The sequence below is a fragment of the Gobius niger genome (genome assembly GCF_951799975.1).
Source record: "Gobius niger genome assembly, chromosome: 12".
NCBI classification, from domain to species: Eukaryota; Metazoa; Chordata; class Actinopteri; order Gobiiformes; family Gobiidae; genus Gobius; species Gobius niger.
In genome coordinates this window covers 10,594,127-10,617,432 of record NC_136863.1, presented here as the reverse complement: position 1 = coordinate 10,617,432, position 23,306 = coordinate 10,594,127, and the positions used below count along the sequence as shown (strand labels likewise).

General features: G+C 42.2%; 1 protein-coding gene across 1 annotated transcript in view; it reads left to right on the top strand.

Moving 5' to 3' along the window:
* Nucleotides 1–5,102: 5,102 nt before the first annotated feature.
* The window catches only part of roraa (RAR-related orphan receptor A, paralog a), a 170,448-nt gene continuing 152,244 nt past the window's right edge, over nt 5,103–23,306 (top strand). Inside the window, exon 1 of the mRNA XM_079567641.1 lies at nt 5,103–5,524. Within this exon, the coding sequence (XP_079423767.1) occupies nt 5,371–5,524 (154 nt within the window). The 5' untranslated portion in view covers nt 5,103–5,370. The remainder of the gene's footprint in view (nt 5,525–23,306) is intronic.

Genomic DNA, 23,306 nt, shown 5'->3' with positions numbered 1-23,306 from the left:
TGTATGTATTTTTTTATTTTTTTTATTTATTTATTTGTTCATGTCATGTTCATACGCTTTTTTTAATATACAAAAAGAAACAGGAACAGATAATACAAGATTTGTCTTCTCTCTAATAACACAGGTAAAAGTAAATGAATAAAGTCCCCATATTTCAGCCCCCACTCCTCACCAGGTCACCAAACATCACAAAAACCGAAAGAATTCAAAGAATTCCACAGCTTAACTCCATAAACGGACCGATATAAGTTGGCTTCCTGTCGCTCAGAGAATGGACTTTTAAACAGTTCTGCTTATGTACAAGTCTCTTCACTGTCCAGAACCAAAGTAAATCTACGACATGGGCTCTGAGACCCGCAGAGAGAGGTCTCCTGCTGGTCCTAGAGTCAAGACTAAACATGGTGAGGCTGCATTTCATTTTTATGCCCCTAAAATCTTGAACAGACTTCCAGAAGTTATTATAGCCCTACACTCTAATCCAGACTGAAAAGAGTTCTTTTTAGCAGAAGATATGACAACTGAAAGTATTTTATCTGCACTCTTCACTTTTCATGTAATAAATTTATGTTTTATGCATTGATTGTATCAGGCTTCTTCACTCAATGGTGATCAGACACATAGCCATACCTGCCCTGGGGTAGTTAATGGAAGTGAGGCTGCCAATCTGCACCAGCTGCTCCTCTGGCCACCACCAAACACTCACTCATGCACCGCATTCATACAGACAACGTGAATGGTCTTTCCCAAGGACAAGTCAGAGCCGGGAACTAAACATATAAATATAAATAACAAGTTTGATTTATGCACATCAAAGATGATGCTTATATCTCTAAATAAACACTGGTGAAACCATAAGTTCCTGTCGGCAGTGCTGTTGTGATCTCTGTACAGATCACCTTATCCTCTGTCTGAAGTGCGTCAGTCTCCTTGGAGCTTGGACCGATAAACTTTGGATTTGAAGGGTGTCCTGTCTGCGCTCCGGTGTCTTCCTCCGCCGCTCCTGATTTGAAATATAGCCTTACATAATGAGGGAGAAAAACAGAGCGCGATTGCACCCCTGAGCCAGTGTCAGCTTCATCAATCACTTTTAACACGGCCGGGCGTGCTTGTTCCACGCACTTCACAACCGACGCACCTTACCGCCTCGGCAATGTGACAGCAACATCATTCATACACGGACTCCAAAAGACAACTCCTCCTCACAGCCACTGTTTACATACAGGTCACTGTGCTGTGCATGGAAATGATATCAGGCAGGCTATGAATTTTGGATCTACTGTAATTTTGAGTTTGCTAAATATTTACTCTAAATACTTTGCATTCAGATGATATTTTGATTATATGTATGCAGGATATCGTACTTAGATACAGGTTCTTAAAGGTCCTATATCATGCTATTTTAGCCATTCCAAAGTTAAGTATAGGCATGTATATGATATATTGTACCTCTACCACTATGGAGCACTCATTTTTGTGATAAATATAAGTGTTTTCTGGAGGTATTTTTCGAACCCGGAAGACACAACGCTTCGATTCAGTTAACTCCGCCCCCTCTCTCCGCACATACAACTTTACCGTAATATAAATAAACAGCAATTAGTGAAATTGCTTCACAATGCAGTTATATGGAGTTGTCATCTGCAACACAGCTTCATAAATGGCAAACACACAAGCTAATATGCTAACACACAAGCTAACCCGCGTTTGGATTGACTCACCCTCTTCTCCATCGCTGTTTACATTGTGGGACTGGCGTTGGTTATAAAAGTTAATCCACTTTGATTCTGGCGAAGGTTCACCAAACATCCATCAGAGACAGTCACAGAAAAACAATATTTTGGTGATAGTCGCTGAATCCCGGAGAAAAAAACAGCTGAGTGGCCTCTTCCTGAAAAAGGTTGAATAAACTCCCGTCCTCGTAGCCAAATGCGCTTCTTTTCCTCCGTCCGTGACATGATCGTTAGTTAAGAATAAAGAACAGGTGTTCAGAATAGATGACAACGAGCTCCATCTTCACAGCTGCAGCGCAAACATGACTGATCTGTTCAGACGCGATGTGTTTGTTTTGGCCTCAGCTGATCTGGAAGCACCTCGGGCACATCCTTTTTTATTTTTTTATTTTTTTTATTTTTTTATTTTTTCTCTTTGTTTCTCTTTTGCCACAGAAATAATGAAAACGCTGGTTTACAAATTAAAATCAGGCCGTAAGCATAGAATTAAGACATTACATTACAGACGTCGAGCACTTCCGTTCCGCTGTTACGACACAACTGAACACTCAGTCGTTCACCAGGAGAGGGCGGAGCAGCTGCTCAGAGAGCAGGATTCAGGAGGATTACTGAGAGCTGCGTGAATGAAGCCACAAACCACTCTGGGGGTGTTTTTGATAAGGAAATAGCATAACAACATGGCTAAAAGCTCCAAAATGTCGATTTTGCATGATATAGGACATTTAAGCTGTCATATGGTACTTTGTTTTTGTGATCAACTTTTTATTTGTATTTTTTCTTTAGTTTGAGAGTGTTAACATGTGTATGTGAATACACCCCCACCCACACCCTCCCTCGCTCCAGGACCTAGACCCTCCCAGACCCCAAGCCACCCTGTACCTCAAACCCCCAAGGCATCCCCCCCCCCACCCAGCCCCCTCCCAACCCATGGCACACATACATATTGAATATGATACATATGTATACGTAAACATTTATATAAACCCATATATTACTACACACATACCCATACACATGCCCAACAAATAAGTATAATAATCATAGATAATACAGATACATTACAGATACCATTGTAATCATGATTATTGTCAACGTTCTTACCATGATCGTTGTTAGTCTGATAAGAGATATTTCAGTTTTGCTATTACCTTATCCCAGATTTAGACATACTTAATTTTAGCTCCATCTGGTACTTTTAAGTGTTGAACATTTCTCCTCTCATCCAACAAGCTTTGTTTGTTCCTAATCTTAACCTTAATCATAACCCTGTCCCTAACCCTACCCCTAATCCCTAACTCTAAACATGTGTTAAGCTAAATTAGTAAATTGCTTTATTTGTCATTGTACAATAGTGCAACAAAATTGCGTTCAGGTGTTGGGTTAGTCCTAAGCCGCTGCTACTCTACGCGCCGCCATTATGGGCCAACCTGACCAGCATGTTTTTGGAGGTTGGGGAAACCCGGCTGGCTGCCTTCTGTGCTTCTCTGAAACGGTGCACTGGCTCCAGGGTTTGTCCCTGCTTCAGAGCTTGGTGTCCTGCACTGGTCAGCTCCTCCACCTCAACCTTTCTCTTCCTCCTGCTCATCTCCCTCTGCTCCTGCAGTGCTGCCTCAACTTAATGAAGCTAACTGAAAGAGCTCAATTAGTGTCAACTACGAAATGAGGCTATACAAGCAGCAACTTCCCTCTCTCTTGGTACAGCAGGGTTTTTGCCTTTTTCTGCGAACTGCACTTGTGGTTTCTGTGTTCCACACTATTTTGCTGGCTGCTTCTGTACATCTTTGCTGTGTTTTTGTGGGGTTCTGCAGAGAGTCCATAATGGTCTTGAAGAAAGCAGCTTTTGAAACACTAAAGAGGCATCAAGAGGCCCCCACACGTGGAGGCGTCACAAGCGGCGCCACAGGAAACAAGGAAGGGAAAAATAAGGGGAAGATGGTGAAACACTAAAGTAGAGCGGAGGGAGCTGCGCAGGAGGAAGGAGGAGGAGCTGACCAGTGCGGGACCCCACACTCTGAAACAGGGACAAAACCCAGGAGGTGGCGCACTGTTTCAGAGGATCAGAGGAGCACTGAAGGCACCGAGTCAGATTACCTCCGGTGCTATGGTACTTGCGGTTTACCCTGATGCATGAAGCTGTCAACCAGCTAAAGCAGTGCCAATCAACCACCCAGTTTCCACTGAGCTATATCCAGTCATCCTTCTAAATTTATTGTACCATGAGGTCCAGAATGACCCATAACTCTTCCCCCCCACACATCCATGATTGGAATATAAGTTACCTTTTTCTGTAAAAATCAGCAGTTAAAACAACAACCAACACTCCTCCTCCCATCTGTGTGATATCCACGTGGAGTTTCATGATTAATGTACCACTAATGGAAAGTTTGACTATATTTAATCCAAAAAGACATTATGTTGTTTGGTTAATAACCTGAGAGAGATAAGCAGCAAATGGGTGCTGAACCTAATAGTCTTAATGATGCAACACCCCAATGAGCCCATCTATTTGTGAGAATTTGAACTTTTCACAAACAGCTCTCGCACAAATACTCCTCTCTTTATTAATCTAAAGTTTAAAACAAAACATTTATGATTTTGAGAAACTGCTCACTTTCCCAGAGCATTTGCATAACTCTCTGTACACTCAAAATTAACTTCACAATGTCTTCAACCTATTTACCAATGGCAGATTTTTGATCGATAAAAAAAAAAAGAGAGAGAGGAATAAAATGACTTGCACAACATTGTCTCTGTTTTCATATCTGCTCGATTAAAGCGTCCCAAGTGCGTCTGTCTCTCTAGTTCCTGGCCTGTGAGCGCTCTGCTGTTGCTGTATATGCAATGAGGCTGAACAGGGAGGCGGGCCGGGCAGGAGCAGGGCCATGTCAAAGTCCACGTGCCGCGCTCTGAGGGGGCGGGACTCTGCTGCCGCCCGGTCGTCACATGCACAAAGCGTGCAGCAACAGTATCGGTGCCGAATGGATCGAATAAGCACTCCAGCTATAGCCTTAATGTAATAGCACCTATTTTCAGTAGTTATAAACAGCGCACAGTTTGCATTGCACTGCATTAGCTACATAATAAAAAAGGCAATCATTCCACACACACAAGGGTAGTGGGTAATATCAGTTATTGTGGCTCTAATGAGGTCTCAGATAGTGTAAAAGTTATTTTACGCATGATGCAACTCCCTGTCATAAATACGCATCTGGGCCATTTGGTCAGTTTACCACAGTTTACAGCAAAAGCCAGTCTGTGGGCTGGTTATATAACTCCTTCCACACGTCAGTAGACAATATCCAGAGGTAGTGAACTGTTTAACCAGGTTGCATAATGACAAAGCGTTCGCGCTGCACTGTCAACGCGCGCACAGTCGATCAGCATGGATTACTTTCAGGCCTCTATCTATTCTTCGACTATTGACAACCTCTCCCTCTTCACTTGTGCTGAGAGGGGCTCTCACTAGCGCTGCCAGTGGACAATCAGACATACACACCCACCTCCAGACACTCGCATTTCTCATTTCTTACTTCTAGTTTAATTTAGATAGCAAGCGGCTGTGTTTGGGGCGCACGCTTTGTATAGAAAAGAGCACTAAGTCCAGACGCTTTAAGTGAAGATTGAAGCCGACAGATTCAACATGGAGTCCCCGCCAGATCCTGCGAGCGACCCGAGCAACGGCGCCTCTGAGCCGGCTACCCCGCTCAGGGAAACCCCGGTAAACCTCGAGACGCTCCGGAAAGCGGACCATCCAGCGCCGGTTCGAAGGCAGACCTGCTCCAGCACCAACAGAGGTAAGCGGGGCTGGTTCCGCCTTGTGCGTCTCGCGTTTATTTCACAAAACCAGCGCATTTTCTTCTTAAAACTTCAAACGAAATGCACCGCTTCCCCCCGTGCCTCCAAGTCACACAGCAGAGGAGTAGGCTATTCAAATTCACGCTGGCGCAGACATGTCTCTCTTTATTTATTTTTTTGCGAGACATGTCAGGCTTTTTCTTTCGCATTTGTGATCAGTGCTTGTTGTGTTTCTACTGTGTTTACTGACTGCTCAATTCTGGGGGGGGGGGGGGTGGGAGAGCGTTGCGGTCGCACATTAGCTGCTGTCAGCGGGAGAATTCATAAATCAATTCAACTTCAAATGCATGCGGTGCTTGACTTGTGCACATTCAGCCGTTTGCTCCCGGCGTCAAAGTGTCAGAAGTTTACGCGCTACTTTATCGATCTGCAACCGGGTTTGAGGGGGAGACAGGAGGGGACGTGTCCTCCGCTGCTTCTCAGACAATCCCTGCGCGCACACACGGCTCGAGATTTGACATATCATCATGCACAAGCCGCGCGTCGTTATCTAAAGGGAGACGTACAGACAAGCACACGTTTCTTTCACACGGCAGCGCGCCCTGGCTTCTACTGTGCCGTGAACGCCTCACCACGGACACTAGAATGCCACACGGAGATGCCCTTGTGGTCACTGTCTAGGTGCTATTCCATGTGTTTTAGCTGTCGTCCCGTCCATGTTGTACAGTACCGACAGTATTTAACCACACCCCCTTACGCCTGGCTCCCACCAACTTCAATGGAGATTGCTTTCTGCGACTATTCTTTGCTCTCAGCCTCTCTGTCTAAATGAGACATTAAGTCAGACAGACAGACAGACAGGGCATAATGTGTAAATGTATTTCATGCACTATGCGTTTTGACGCGCGTCCCTGTCCCTGCCGTGCGCGCGTGGGTATATTTAGACCGTGATATGGTGAATGTGGAATGTAAGCTGGTTATGTAACAGGTTTAGCCATAAACACAGGCGCATAACTCAGAGCACAAATCGCCATTAGATCTTTTTTTTAAGTTTTCAGCGCGGTCCAGGCGTAGCCCCTCGGCCGGCAGCAGAGAGGGAAGGCTCCGTGGACTCAGAGCCGGTGGAAATGTCTGGGAGGAAACTCTGAGCTCGAGTGTTGGCACGGCCTGCGCTCTTACGTAACAGCGGGTCAAAGACAGGTATAGGGAGGCTTCGTGGATTGATTTGTCTTTTCACGAGTCTGACTTTGAGACACTCCTAACCTGCTGACCCATATTCACCCCACCCTGTATACACAGGATTAAAGTGCGTCTGGGAAAGAGAAAGAGGAAAAGGCGGCATGACTCTGTTATGTAATGCTTGAATGGCTAAAAGAGAAAAAAAAAAATGTTCAGGACAGGCGCAGCTGAAGCAAACTTTTCACTGCAGCCCTGTACAGAGGATCAGTCCAGAAAAGGGGAATAGAGAAAAACTGCTGTCGGTGAGATAAAGGTCACACAACTTTTAAAATAACATTTTATCAGTTTGATATAAATGTAACAGTGACTCTTTCATACAACTATAAATTAGAAACACAGGACTAAGATGGACATTTTGGTACAATTTATAGTAATAGGTCCAACATTTATTGCAATGTTTGCTTTTACACGCATCATCGTATTCGTCATAAAACATTTTTATTTTTCGTTTGCGACAGCGTGCAATAATAAAGAGGCCTACAGACTTTCACAGACTGTAAGTAAATTGTTTAATTAAAACATTTACAGAACAGGAACAGGTAAAACAGCACTTTACACTTTATTACAAGGTATACATTAATTACATTGAGTTAGATTTTAAATCATGTTTAAATTATTTTGTGAAAGGCAAGTCATTTTTGTTGTCAGGTCGTTCCAAAACTGACCTTCATTTGTCCAAATAATGATCTAACGTTTCCTCTGGAGGAGATTTTGTTGCTGAGACCCCTCAGTTTAGGTCGAATGCATTTATAAAGTGAGGGCATGGCAGGACAGTGACATATTTTTCGAGTAAGGCAACTGCTTTTGAAATACAGTGTTTGAAATATATAGTATCTTGCAATTTTCAAGAATAGTTTGTCTGAAATTGTGTACATTGAATATGAGTAAGTTTAAAGTGCATATTCTTGCTTGTGCAGACCTTGAGTAGGAATCAAATAAAAATGACAAACTCATGAGCCACATAGCTTCCTTCCGACTGAACTGCCTCAGTGCGGGTGCTTTGCTTTAACCAGACTGCTAGTAAAGATCAGTGGAGTGGCCAGTGCCTCGGAGCAAGTGGAAATCATCTAAAGACAGGAGAGAGCTCCGCGTTTTTACAGAGACATGTAGCTAGCCTTGCAAATTTGGACAATGAATATTAATAGCGCGTTGCTTATGTAAGGTGATGCTCTCAGCGGTGGAACTACAGAAGCTGCTTCTCATCACAACATTTGCACAAGGTTTTGCACATGCTCATTTAGTTCATTTGTAACCGACGGACGGCTGACAGATTTGCTTATTTTGATTTCTGTTTCCATCAGTAAAACATAAGTAAATGTTTTAAAATAAGATACACGTTGATGCTGTGAAATGGAAGGCCGGCATCATTTGTATGAATTTAAAGTGTGCCGTGGCTTGTGATTTTGTATTTGTACAGCAGTTAGGGGGCGTACCAAAATGACATGTATATTATAAGTTGACCATATTTTATCCTCACAAAATAACAGATTATAGTTTATGAGTAAACCTTTTCATTTCGTTTGACTGTATCTACTACGGTCCAGATTGATCTGAGAATCAAAGGGATGTGAGTTATTGGTGCTGTTTTATTTTCATTGGCTGCTCTTATATTTGTCATATAGGATTCGGCAAAGTGTGTGTGTGAGTAAAATATGAACATGAGGAATTTTCATGTTCATTTTTACTCTTTTTGTTGTAATCTGTGCGTCATTTCATCGAGTGTGGCACCTGATCCTTTCACCTGTTGTTTGGAAGTGTAAGTTTAGCCGTCGTCTTCCCTTTGCCCGACTTTTAAAGTTTTGATCATGTCTGACAAAGATGTTCATTATTGTTGAAATGTGAAATTAGCTAAACTGCAAAAAAGTAGAGGTCTCTGCACGTACATATAACTGTGTTTATAATGTGAGTGTATTGTATTCATGTAGTTGAATTACACTTTATTGATTGTTACTGTTACTATGCCATTCAGATGGTACAGAATACAAAACTATAATCAATAGGCCCTTTATTACGTTGGTGCTACAGATACTTCAGTGCACACTCGGTATAAAGCTGAAATGTTGTACTGCCCGTGTTAACCAATGTTTTTCTTTTTATTATTGTGACATGGGGAAGCTTACAACATTTTCAAAATATTTGCATTAAGAAGAAAAGCGCATTGACAAGCCTTCAACTTGTAAGGAATTATATAAAAATGACAGTAATTCTTGGGTGCACTGCAACCGAAAATAAATAAATACATAAATAATGTGGTAGTAGATGAACTGCTGTAACAAAACCACACATTAGGAGGATGCAACCGTACGATTCCCAAACTCAGGATACCATTGATACAATCCTATAATGTATTAAAGGGAGTTTTCCGAACACAAGATCTGGCACCTCCATCACGTTTTGTTAGGAAATAAATGCAATCTTTTTTACTCTGAACAATGGAAACAGTAAAAAATCCTGAAATCTAAATGCACCGCAATCAAAGCAGCGTTGTTTTTTATTAAATGCAAAAGTTTGTAAACTTGGGAGCCAAAGTAAAGTTGGGCTGTTGCAGTGGCTCCTGTCACCAGTGGTTTAACTGGGTCTGGCTCGGATATCTCCCGTCTCTGGAGGTGATTCTGAGCTCAGATCTGTGGCCCGTCAACTGAAGTGTGCACAAAAATCTGAATATTAATATACTAATACTCCAGATGCAGGATTGGAGGCAGTTAAAGGCGTCTAAATTTAATGTGGTACAGAGTGACCGCGGCACATGACAGAAGGGCCTCAGAGGGGGCCCTCAGAAGAAGAGCAGTGGTGTCTGGAGGTGTCACACAACTCCAGCCAGGCCCAGAACGTTTCATGATCAAATCCCCAAAAAGGTTTCAAACTTTGACTAGAGGTTTTTCAAACTTTCGTTGAATCTGGCAGTTACACCGGCACAAAACTGGTGACATTGAAACAACAAATCTATTCTTTGAACCCCATCAAATTTTACACAGTGGAAATTATAGAAGGTATGTTCACGCCTGTAATAAATGGACTGCAATAGACCCGGGTGCTCGAGGGGATTTTAACATTTTTTCCCCCCGTATGTTGGGTTTTAAGTTAATGATAGAGAAAGTAGAAAAAACGGAATTATCGATAGCTTAAACAAAAGAATAATTTCATGCATCTCAGAACCTGTCAGTAAAAGTCTAAATTGCAAATGTAACTGCAAATGTTTTATAAGATCGTTCTCCTTCTAAAAAAGGACATAGCAATTAAAATAAATTCAGCTAATTGAGAACAATCGAAATTCAATTTAGATTCGATATTGACTAATCTTACAACTCTGTGTTGGGATTTGAAAATGACCCCGTCTCATTAAGCCAGCAGGTGGAAAATGTGTCTGGAGCAGAACATTGTGACCACGCTTTGATGTTTATGAAATGATCTTGAATATTAAGGGGATAAAAAGCTCACGCTAACAGCACAAATAAAAAGGCAGAGATAGGAATCAGGCCCCTGCAGGTACAGTGGCTTTAATCGCATTAGCTCCACACAGTGCTCAGTGCTACTACACAAGCCGCTGACTTCTGAGGGACTCATGCAGTCGCTTTTAGTCTGGGACTATGAGCATTTTTTCATGGTATTGACGGTTCTAAAGTATGTGCATAGATATATTTATTTATATATATGTGCATTTTAATATTCTCACTTTTTTCTGCACACAACATTTAAAAGTACATGGAAGAGCGTTTAACAGCTCAGGTGCGCTCCTCTGTCTTTGCAGAATGCTTTCATTTCAGAAATGTTTTTTTAATGGCAGCATTTAAGTATAAATACTGTGCAGACGAGGGGAGATCATGCAAACTCCACACAGACAGGCCCCTCATGGTCAGGGATCTTCTTGATGTGAGACTGTCAACAGTGCTAACCACTCCACCACAATGTCATGCATCTCACTGTGTTCCTTTCAAGCCCCGTTTGTATTCGGTTATTCTGAATAAGACTTGGTCATTGGGGCTTCTCGAATCAAAGGAGAGAGTGAAGGCATAGGACTGCTGCCGGCTGCTGACATGTTGCAGGCCAATTTACCGTATACATTGTAGACAATATTAAAATTAAGATTGAGGTAATTAATTTGGTATATCATTTTCAATAATCAAACAAAAAGATGCAAACCCGTGTGTAAAAGAAGAGATGTTTTGTGCACTTTGTGTGAACTCCTGGATGTTGCAGATGTCACCGCTGTGAAGCACTGTTCAGTGGTTTGACTCATGATGAAAATGACAGGTTCAGTGAAGGTTGTGATATGATTTTTTATTTTTGCCATATTGCCTCTCGGTTGACCTCTTTACACTCACACGATGTATAATGATTCACAAGTATAGCTGCATAGATCAAACATTTTAGGATGCAATTTTTTCTGATGCGTTTATAGCGATCACAAATTGATTTATGCAATAATTTACACTTCATATTGCACATTTGAGACTTAACCTGGGGCGTTTACATTTCAGAGGAATCTGAAATACAATTGATATCAACTTTTTAATCTTTTCCAGAGACCTAACTATAGAATTCGGAAGTTTGAAACATAATATAGAGTGTCATGTTTTGTTTGTTTGCTAAAGTGTTAATAATTGCAGCCTGTGTAATGCGATGATAAAAATATATAAAAGATTTGATTGCAATTATCGCACCGCTCTCGAGTTGTTGCTGCGTGGAGTTTAACAGTCGTCTCCTGCCTGTTCCTCTGTGTTCGGTCTGTGCTGGCCTGTTGCCACACTTGTCTCCTCAGCTACTTCATCTCTGTCAGGAGCAGCTGGCAATTCTGCATCCTTCTAATTGGACAAAGTGCCTTTCAAACTGGCAACCATCATCTCAGAACCCACAGTCCAGGCGTCAACAAGTGTCCACGGAAGCGCTCGACCTCCTTTTTCTTGAATAACTTGCTTTATTATTTCCACATTGGTTCCTCCACTTGGTGCAATTCCCTGCTGTGGAGATGCCCAGAGCTTAAGAAAACCTTGTCCAATAGATTAATTACAAGAATGTGCTCTTGTTATTTTGACTTTGGGGCTTTGAGGACATTCACACACTTCTCCAGCAGTTCAGATTTATTTGTGCTTAATTAAATTGTACCTGTCAGGCCTCTCTTGTGGTCCGGCAGCGTGAGCATGGTGGGGCTGCTGTATCGCTGTGTAGCTGGAGGCGGACTGCGAAGTGAAAACAGCTTTACAGTCAAAGAGACACGCTGTTATTTAAACTGTTACAATGGGATAAAAGTAAGTCATGAATTTTGAATGAGCCGATTGAGTTGAGAGTAGTGATTGAAGTCTGACCAAAAAGTGCCGTAATGTAGGACGTTTAACATGTTATATACAGGACATAATACATCACTAAATGGTTTCTATTTTGTGGTTGGAATGACGTCTGGGTACAGTTTAACAATATCAGAGGAAAAAAGTGATCGCTTCAGTGGGTGAAATAAGTAGTGCAGAAGGTCAGGTGCTCTTCAGGATCAAAATTGAATGAGTACAAAAAAGAGAAGGTCGAACGTGACTGAAATGCGTCAGCATGTCCACACAATAAAGGGCTTTTAAGGTATTGGAGTGCCTCGGATTTAATACCAGTATGGTATCAAAAAAATAAAAGTATCGAAAGTACTGTGAAACAAAAAAAACAATCTTTAGAGACCAAGTTTTGATGAATGTCGGGTCCAGGGACAGCAAGGAAGTGACTTGATTGTTTCATCTGACATAAATGATACAAACTTAGAAGAAATATATTTGTTTTTAAAATAAATTAACATCTTTGTTCTGTTTTATGGTTCTAGATGACAAATATTTTAGTATATGTATCGTTCAGGTATTGGTATTGTAAAGCAAGTATCATTAAAGTATTGGTATATACATTTTTTTTTATGTTACCCAGCCCTGTTGCTGCACAGGAGTTTAAGCATGGAGTGGAGTGCTCATTTTTGTATCCAGGCCAAGCAAATATTACACTGTCACAGTGGTGGCTCAGTCAGTAGAGTAGAATTTATATGGCCATACCGCTATGCTATGCTATGCCTGATCCCGTCAGACCTCGGAAGCTAATCAGGGAAGGGCCTGGTTGGTACCTGGATGGGAGACCGCTTGGGAACGCCAGGAAGCCGGGCGAATGCAGTGTGTGAGTGAGTGGCAGAGTGGTTGCCTCGCTTACCATCACCGAGTATGGAGTGAATGAAAAATGCACAAAATTGTAAAGTGACTTTGAGTGTCTGGAAAAGCACTATATAAGACTAATGCATTATTATTATTATTATTGTCATTATTATTATTATTATTACAACCAGAAGATCTGCGGGTTATTTCCAGCTCTGACCAGTACATAACTGTCATTGTGTCTATGGGATATGGGAAAGAAGTGCATTGTGAAAGAGAGTTGTGATATTAATAATAATGTTCCCCTGTATAATGCTCTTTACAAGTTTCACAAGCTTCTTGCAGCACTGCATAGGCCATTATTCATTCAATCCCCACATAATAGTAAGCACACAGCCACGGCGTCAACATCAATAATGTGGCTGTTGCATTTGGAAGGACATCTGGCGTAAAACATGAATGAGCCAAATCTGTACGACTAGTGACCGTGACCCCATGGCCAAAGAGGGAGTAGCCAAAAGAAAATAAGTTCTTGCCCTACCATGCGATCTGCAATATCCTGGGATAGACGAAGCTCAATGAATTAGTTCACAATATGCAGGTTTATGCCCCACAAACGTCCGCAGCGACAGACATCTGTACAATATCAATGGCACATCAATAGTCCATCCACCATCAGGTAAATAAAGCCACACGACTCCCTCACCCTGTCTGCTTGTTGTCACCGTAGATGTATTTCCCGGCGCTGCACCTATTGTGAGCGGAGCAGAGTGGACTGGGGAGATTGATGGTGGTGTGCTCAGTCAGACAGATAACACCTGATTCTCCCTTCAGGGGGTTAGTCTACTCCCCCTAACATCCCTCTGCCACTGTGCTACGGTACGGAGAGATGCACATCCACTCACAATGTAAATGCAGGGCCACATTGGGAGGGGCACGCGTGTGTGCTGTGGCCCAGAGCGCTGCACGGCACTGAACCATGTAGCACCCCACCTGGGACAGTCCCACACAGGCAGGCAATGTTAGCGAGAGAGTAAGGGAGTACATGTGTGAGTCCATACACAGGAGTGAGTATAAGGGTGCTTTACAAATCAAAGAGAGTTCATATGTGTTTCAACTCATTTATGTCACAAATCAGAGCTCGTGCCAAACAGTTATTGGTTTTAAGGAAAAAGAAAAGTTTGTGACTTTTCTAAGTGTTGTTTGTTAATCCAATCTCTCACTTCTCTTCATTTGGTTCAGATTGTGGACTTGCTTTTTTAACAGATCTTGGATGTAGAAATGAGTGGATTGCGGGACACCAAAGGTCACTTCTAAAAAAAGAAACCCGAAAACAAAACATGGATGTCTTTCATGTGGCCTTGTTTCTTGGATTTGTGTCAGAGCAGCATTTGTTCCTCATGTCCCTTCGATGGCTTTTCCGAGTCCGTCTGAGAGCGAACTGAAAACACCTGTTCACAGTCTGTTTGTGAGGCTGACTAAACGAGCTCAGGCACAGCTCTTTCTTCAGACTTCACAGGGAGCTATGGCTGTTTCTTCTCTGAGTGTGATGCAGTGGAAGGAGCTTAAAGAAAAGGTGTTGCTGCATACAATGTGCAATGACATGCGGAAGAAGACTGTGAAATGTTCTGTAGACCAGTGTTTGGGATCGGATTGGACTTTTTAATGTGTTTTAATTATGTTTTAGTAAAAAGGTTTGAGTTTGAGAGTTGTAAATACTGAATCATCTTCTTAGTTAGTTGGTCACTTTGTAATCATTTTGGCAGGATCCTCGATGTAAGGGGTATAAATGAACGAAGTGGAATACAAGACACAAAAGGTTGGGAACCACTTCTGTAGACTGTTAAAAAGAATAAAGCTCCCGCACACTGTCTCACTCTTTTAAACTTTTTTGCAGCAACGTTTCGGTCAAAGTGACCTTCATCAGGCTGACGAAGAGTGAAACAGTGTGTGGGAGCTTTATTCTTTTATCCCCCTCTTTTTACATGTAACTTACCCTGCCTTCTACGCACCTGTCGCCTCCCGTGTGTGCAGAGTCTTTCTTTGCATATATTCAAAACTTTTTTTTTTACAACAAGAAGGATATACACCAGGACAGATTTACTTATTCCTTATTTGCTAAAATGATGAGAATGATCCAATTAGCATGAGCACTTGTTAACAAAATGAAAGCGATATTGTTTACAGTATAGTAGACTGTTCATTGGCAGAGTGTCCACTTACTATTATCTGCTGGAGCTTAAAAACAGCTACAGCTTTTGCGTATTGGCATTGTCCTCCGTCATCTGCTGTGCACCATATGGACATTCGAGCTCGCCTTTTATACTCTTACATCATATTGTATAATTTAACAGCTTTCATCAGATGCTGCTGTAATTCTCCCACTCCATATAATAATCTCACACATCTGATTTCTTACGGACAAGGTGTGTGGCATGGCCTTACCGTGTCGGAGGCAGATGGCGAAAGGTGCCTGTATAATAGATCTCCATATTAAGTGTAGCACATGCTGGGAGTGTCGCTGGATGGGACCCAGTGGAGAGAGAGGGAAGCAGTGACCTTCTGTCCTGTCATTTACCCCCTCGTGCCCCCCATACCGCTCTCAAATTACTTTGTTATAGCCAATTAAAGCGGCCGGCTGTGTTTGAAGCGGCCTGCCATTTTTCGCTCACCTGGCCCTGTGTGACACAATCGCTCAGTCACCGTGAGAGAGAGAGAGAGAGAGAGAGAGAGAGAGGGTGGAGGGGGGCATGGCAAGGTGCCACCTCCCGCTCCACTGCGCTCCACACAGCAGTCCGCCTTCACACTGTTTACAGGCTGCTACCGAGCGCTCCTGAACCCGATACTGATGAACCCAATCTTATAAACACAACTATTAAACCAATGCACTTTCAAACAGCTATTACTCAATACTCTGTGTTAGCGAATATTGAAACAAAAGCAGGTGAAGTTACCATGATTAAAGCTACTTAAAGTTTTTCGACATTGTTGGGTTGGAGGATTCAGTGCTTTTTATATTTAGATGTCTTTACATCTAATATGAAGATGTCTGTATTCTACCAAAGGTTAATGTCAAAAGGTGGATTTGTTTTTTCTTTTTATTAACCGTGCTATTGGAATTGGCATCGAGATTTCCCAAGCCTAAAACAAGTGTCTACAGAAGACTCACTATAGTATTTTTTACATTGTAAACATTTGTTCATTTTCTTATAGGGCAGGGCAATTATTCAAAATTGGATCAAAATCGCAATCTCTACTTTGGTCAATCTCAATAATCGTCTGGGTCTGGGACTTAAATCCGTCAGATTTACATTTGCACCTAGCTTTGAAGTTTTATGCGACAAAATATGATTTTTATGTTAAATGATACTGGAGGTAAACATTTGTTTTGTTTGTGCTGAAGTTTGTAAAAGTCTAAGAGGATAAATCAATATATTTATTGATTTTTAGTATGAGATAATAAAATAGAAATTGAAAATTGAGATTGATCAATATACGGGAAAAAAGTGATAAACCCTGTTTTCTGCATGCATGTACTTACATACTGTATGTTTTATTTTATTACTCTAGTCTATTGCATATTAACAAACACTGCATCAGCAGCATAGTCTTACTAGGCAGCCTATTGTCCACATCAATGTTTTGTTCATTGAGACGGCATATGCTTTGACTGTTGAATTCTTCCAACACCACAATAGCATGGCCGCGGATGAGAGAGGTGTGGAGTGTTCACTTTCTCAGCTCCAGGCGGTTGTGCCGGGTGCCAGCGGGACAGTTGGTCTGAGAGTACAGACCTGGGACACTGCTGGTGTCTCTGTCTCCTTGCTCCACCTCTTCCTTGTCCCACAGAGGTTACCCCCATCTGGCCCCACCCTTTACCCTATACCCCCCACCTCGTCAGCACCCTCTGACGGAGACCACTTTGAAGGTTTGGGTCCGTTTGAGGAGGTTTTCGCTTGCCTCCTGCTCGGCTTGGCGCGGCTGCAGTCTTTACTTCGGTGCCCGCGCATGGACGGCCAAGAGGCTGAAGCGGCTGCCATTTGTAAATAAAAATTGGACTTATATCACTTAAAGGGCCACTACTCTGTAGATCATAGAAATAATACACCTTTTGTCTCATGTACATGCTGTATGTTTGCATAATCCCCAAACATGGTGATGCCATGACAAACTCCCTTTTCTGGACAGATCTAGGTGTTTTGTATCTGCAAAAATAGGGCTGAATTATTTACTGAGCACAGCCAATCCTGTGGCAAGTTAGGACAAACATTGATTTGAGACGTCATCTCATGAGTCATATTTATTTGTCTACACTAATATTACATTTTATAGGGCAATAAAATCCCTGAACAATTGTCTTTTTTTTTGGCCATATCACACACACGTATTTTGAGAGCTTTAAAAAGCTTGAATAAAGCCTTATAGGACCTATCAATAAAATTGAACATCTAGAGGCAGTTGCGAAAAGATACTACCCCTGAAATAGCTATGAATATTGGCATGTATCATTTCAGATGTGAAGAATACTGAAGCAATAGTATAGTTTTTTTCTTGTTTTGCATCTTGTGTGTGTACTGGTCCATCATGTTGTCATCAAAGCTCTGTTCATTCATGTTTTATTGAACAAAGTGTTGTGCATGGGCCTGGCTGCTGTGAGTGTTTGTGGTTGTAACTCCCCGGCTTCAGTGGATGTTCTGCTGCTGAGAGCCTCTGTGGCCTGTTTGTTTTTCTTATAAACAACCAGCATATTCTGTTGCAGTGTATGCATATTTAAAATACCCGTTTATCCCTAAATATACTTTACATATTTTTCATCTGCATGTCCAATATCGTGCTTCATTCTGGCTACTTTGGACTAATAGCCTGTTTCTTGTTGTATCACTTACAACATAAGTTTAGAACACAGGTGTTAACCATAGGACCGGAGAGGGCAGCGAGCTTCAGGTACTGCACAATTACTTTTACAACATTGGCTCATATGGAGAGCTGGTTTTCCCGTAATAGAGCAGTTGCTGCCTTGAATCCTGGCTCCTGCAGGTGCAGACTGTTGTTGTGTCATTGGGCAAGAGTCAAGACACTTCAGCCACCTTGCCAGTGTGTATGTTGTGTGTGAAGGAGTGGTTGGTGTTGGTCGGAGGGGTGATGACGCAGACTGGCTCTCACGCTTCCGTTCAATGAATTAGCAGCTTACCACCACTGAGTATGGAGTGAATGAAGTCTGACTACACTGTTGCACTTTGAGAAACTTGTCAACACATGTTAGCCATTCTTATGTGAATGGGCCCCAGAGTGCTTTGTACTGAAAAGGTTGGGCCCAAGCTCAAAAAGGTTAAGAACCCCTGGTTGCAACCTGTTCAAGCGAACTAGAAGAAGTGGGTAACAGGATTTGATGTGTTCGGTCAGAACGTAGCATTATATTAACCTTTTAATATAACACAGCTGAAAGGGTGTTGTCTGGTGTCTGAGGTCGGACAGGGACTGTTCATTCACTCTCTGCCCAAACCTACTGTGCCCAACAAACTAGATTGTCATCACATTTGTGTGTTTCGCAATCTATCGTATGATGACTTGTTTGAGTCTGCTCTTGTGCTTTGAGCCAATTCCATTGCAGAATCTCCAAGCACTTGAATCACTACTGTATTTATCAACACAGTGAGGCTATTATATGCACTTGTATTTATTGATTTAAAGGGACAATATACAGTACTTAAAATGCAGGATTCCCAGGTTTAGCACGGCTCACTCAGCAAACCAACAATCATTCTTTAAAGCATACATTGTATTTATGGAATACCATTTTACAATCATAACAGTTTGATGTTTTTCTTTTGTTTTTTGAGCTTTTGCTTCAACCTGAACGTGAACAACCTGTTCACGTTCAGGTTGTTCTGCAGACATGCTTGAGCACAATTCCTTACTTGCCCAGCGCAAACTGTTGGGCAAGTTGTAAAAAGTATAAATGGTCCATGTTTTCAGTCTCTGTCGTATTATGTCCTCCGCACACTTGCCCGTGACCCCTCCCCCTGAGAGTTGACCGTACCCCCACTCTTTACGGATCGCCCCTCTCCCTTCTGCACACTCAATTTGAAAGTTGCGCTCGTCCTTGGAAATCTCCTTTGTAACTTCTTCCTTGTGTCTTTCTTTTACTCACTCCCTTGCTCCCACTTAGTTTCATGTGCAGGCTTCCACTCGAAACTGGGCCGAAGGTCAGAATGGTGAGTTTGATATAAGAGCGAACTGTCAACTCCAAACAATAGCTGCTCCGGAGCTGTATAAAGAATGTTCGCATATTCCCAGAGAAATGCCCTCTGCCAGACGCTCCCAACAGAGAAGCAGAACGTCTGCATACATTTAACTGGCCCCGCGTAAAATGGAGATTGTAACGTGTGCAAATAAATGATTTCACCTGGGACACCCAACAAGACGTTCAATTTGCAGGGCCTTTTATTCTGCTGATTGTTGAATTGGTCATTAGGTGTGACAGCAGCCTGAGTGGAGCCGTTTTATTTAGCCTTGTTCCTTATGTAAATGTGAACTGTAGGTCTGTAGGCCTCACAGGGAACAGATGCTGGATGTTGCGTAAGATGCTCTATGGTGATTTAGGGAGGACCAAGCTATAAAAAGTATACTTTTTTTTGTTTGAGACCAAAGTCCTGGACTAAAAGCAAAAAGAAATATTTTGCATGCATGGAAATTTTAGAGAGGTCCTGTTTACTCTGATAAGTTTATATAATATGATACTACCAGTATATGAGGGGTTCTGAGTTCTCATCAGACTTGTTATGCCGCCGTCTACTCTATGGCACGCGCTTTGTCCGCAAGTGCTGCACAATTCTGAGAGAACCTCTGGATTTTTACCCACGTGCCCTTTCTTGAGCAGAAAGTTGTGGTTAAAAATTATTATTTGATAGAATACTAGTAGAATAGTTTTACTGTCTGAAGCTGACACTTTACACAGACCTCGCTTCGCTCTAACCTCATGCCTCTCACTAGGCCTGGATACAGTGTTTGATTTTATTATTTCGGTGTGACCTTCCCACTGTGATCATGCACGTCACATCACATTGTCCACACACAGTTAAAGTGTGACCTGGCAGTGGGGTTCAAGAGGTGAAATAGTAGCTCTCAGCCCTTATTTCATACTCTTGTTGTGTCTTTGGGCAACACACCATTGGCTGCTCAATATATAGCCAAATAATTGTTATTTCAATATTAGATGACACAATATACATATACTGTAGCAAGAAACTAGAATAAATTAATTGAAAAATAAATCACACATGCAACAATTCGTGGTTACATAAAAGTTTTTTTTTTAAAACTTGTTTTATCACCATTTGAAGGTAAAAGTAATTGCTTTTGATTTTAGTTTGAACTGAATGAAACCCACTGTGTTGAAATGGTTTTGTAAAATATCCCAATGAAATGATTGTCGATAATAATCATCGAATATCGGGCGACTCGGATGCAGCACTGAAGCCTGGTGTTTGTGGTGGAGTTGAGGTCAAGGAGGTCAAAGAACATACAGGCCATCAGCTCCATGGAAGCTTTGGCCGCTCACCCCCGAGTGAGTGCGTTTGCTCCGGCTTTGGACGGTTCCTACGCTCGCTCAGTGATAATGCTGCGCTGTGCTGTATACTGTACTGAATCATGACTGTATTGCTTATGCTTCCATGTGGGATCATGAGAGTCCCGCTGCAGAGAAAGCAGTCTGCTTTGAAGGAGATAAATAATGTGTCTGGGGCCGTCTGTTGTGATCATGCAAAGTGGCTGTGGGGCCTAATTAGAGTGCTCTGTGGTGGAATGTAAAGAGGAGCAGAATACAGGCCTAAGAGGAAGTAAAAGGGGCTCCGATAAGAGGCCAGGGGAGACATCCCCCTCACCCCTCCTCATCTCCACTCCCCACACCCCCTGCCCATGCCTGTCGGACTTTAAGCAAGTTCACCATTGTTGGAGCCCGAAGGCACTTCGACTAATTTTAGTTGAAATCACCTGCTAATTTCATCCCCCTTCACTCCCCCTATGACCACAGAGCGTGAAGCCACCAGGAGGTGAGTGTGGAACAGAAGGCCAGCTAAAAACGTTTATTCAATTGGAAAGATACATAAAAGTTATACCTCAAAACAGAAAATTCACCAAAATCATCTTTGACAATCAATTTCACATTATTGTCTTTAAAGTATCTGTAATAAATGGAAATGAATTGCACTTCCCTACGGTAAATGTTACACCTATAACCAGCTGATGATTGAAATGTAATGTACAGCAGAGGTTCTTGGTGATCAGGACTTCCACAGATGTGCGAGTTGGCGTGCGCGGTGCTGAGTCCACAGTGAGTGTCAGCCCTGGCGTCTCGCGGCACTATCGGCTCACGTTTGGCAGACGACGCCTTGGCACCCGGCGCTCTCTCCTGCTCTACCTGCGCTGGAGCCGAGCCAGGGTTAATTATAGGGGAGCTCAGAACCCGGTGTCACTGCAAACGCACGGCAGTACAATATTGTCATAATGCCATGTCCGATAGGGAAAAGACGAGAGGAAAGGCACACCTGTCCAACACACTTTAGCAGACAGACTGTTCAAGAGCTGCTGCCAAAGCTAAATGTGCGCCGAGTGCCAGGTCTGTTAGCCGGCTACAAGAGAATGGTTAGTTTGAGATTCAAAGCCGTATTATATTTATTTCGGTATGGAGAGACTCAGAGCATTGGTAAAATCTTCAGACAATGTTTTGTGTCATTTGTGTTTGGCTTCTTTATTTATTTTTGCTTTTTATTATAGGCTTAGGTTGTAGTTATACGTACTTATTTATGCTTTGAAAGATCTTTGAATTGCTTTATTTATGCAAGAACGTGCTTATACAAAGAGAAATAAAAGTCTGATAAAAGCTTTGAGAAATAGAGCTTTACTGCACTTTACGAACTACACGTCGCTTCATCTTTCAACTCCCCCAGCTTTTTCTCCTGGAAAAGCTAAGTTTGTTTCCTTTTCCACAAGTGTCTGGTCATGGAAAGCTGCTGCGAAGTGGCCTAGAAAACCAGAACATCTCGTGTTGCTGAAGTTTTCCTCTCCTGTCTATTTTAAAATGCCCCATTTCCGCCATTGTTGTGGCATTGTTTTGACCTTACGCTGAGCAATTTCCCCAAGTCAAATTAGCTTTCACCATTCACAGAAAAAGGCAGTAATAAAATGGTTTTGACGTCGTGCCTTTGAAATCTGAAGAAATGGAAGGGCTATGCCACTGGGGTTAATAATATTCCTCCTCTTCAACAAGTACCTTGGGATCCACTGTGTCCTTGAAGCGAACGCCGTCTTGCTTGCACTCCGAGGAACGGCAGTCTACCTTTGCGCTCTCTGTTTTACCGCTTTAGCTGATGTTCATGTACAAGTTTAGGTTTTTGAATGACATGGAGAAGTTCATTTCATTTGAAGCTTTATTTAGGCGTAGCGACGGGCCATTTTAACAGAGAACTGAATGAAGTTTAGTGAATGAAATAAACAGCTTTGAACAATGTTAGGTGGCAACGCTGTGAGATTGATTCCTGATCCTGAATGACGCTTCTGTTTCATAAAGACTAAGGCTAAACGGGTGACATTGTGACACAGTAGTCAGCGTTCCCTCTCTCTGCCAGAAGGCCACAGGTTAGATTTCCAGGCCGGTTTTTCTGGTCTGTATCTGTTTAGGTGACCTCTGAATGTCCTTCTGTCCCCTAGGCCTGTCACGATAACAAAAATTTAAAGCTCGATTCATTGAAGGAGGAAACTATCGTACCTTAACCTTAAAATACTGAATCCAACTTTATTTATAAAGCACTTTGTAGAAGAACTAAGTAACTTGTTTACCTTAATAAATCCTTTCCGTAGTCCCTCTGGAGGTAATAAAAGTGTTAATGGGATGATTGGGGGGGGGGGTTTCATCTCCCCCTGGTGTCTCTGACCAGAAAACCACAATTGCAACTTTCCTGCCTCCGGGTGGGAGTCACCAAAACACACTACTGGAATCACAAAGAAGAAGCTAACAGGCTAATGGGCAAAGCGAGCTGCGGGCTAGCGCCACTTAAACAGAATTTGCAGCCAAGTTTGAATGAAAAAAATCAAATCTGCATTGTGTAATTGGATGTACAATATTCCTCTCTCCCTTTGTCTTTTCTGTCAGCGTAGTATTTACTCTCACAGACAATTAATGAGTAAAAAAACGTAACATGCTGCGACACCTGCAGTGGCGCTTATGGCCTCTAGGGGCATGAGTTACTTAGTTCTGCTTCAACCTCTTAACCCTCGCTTTAACCAAGCGCATTTTCTCCACCAACAAAAACAAGGATGAAAACGCAACAAAAAAAGCAACATGACTGGAAAAGAGACAAAAATGCAACAAAAATGCAACAAAAATGCAACAAAAATGCAACAAAAATGCAACAAAAATGCGGTGACATGTGAT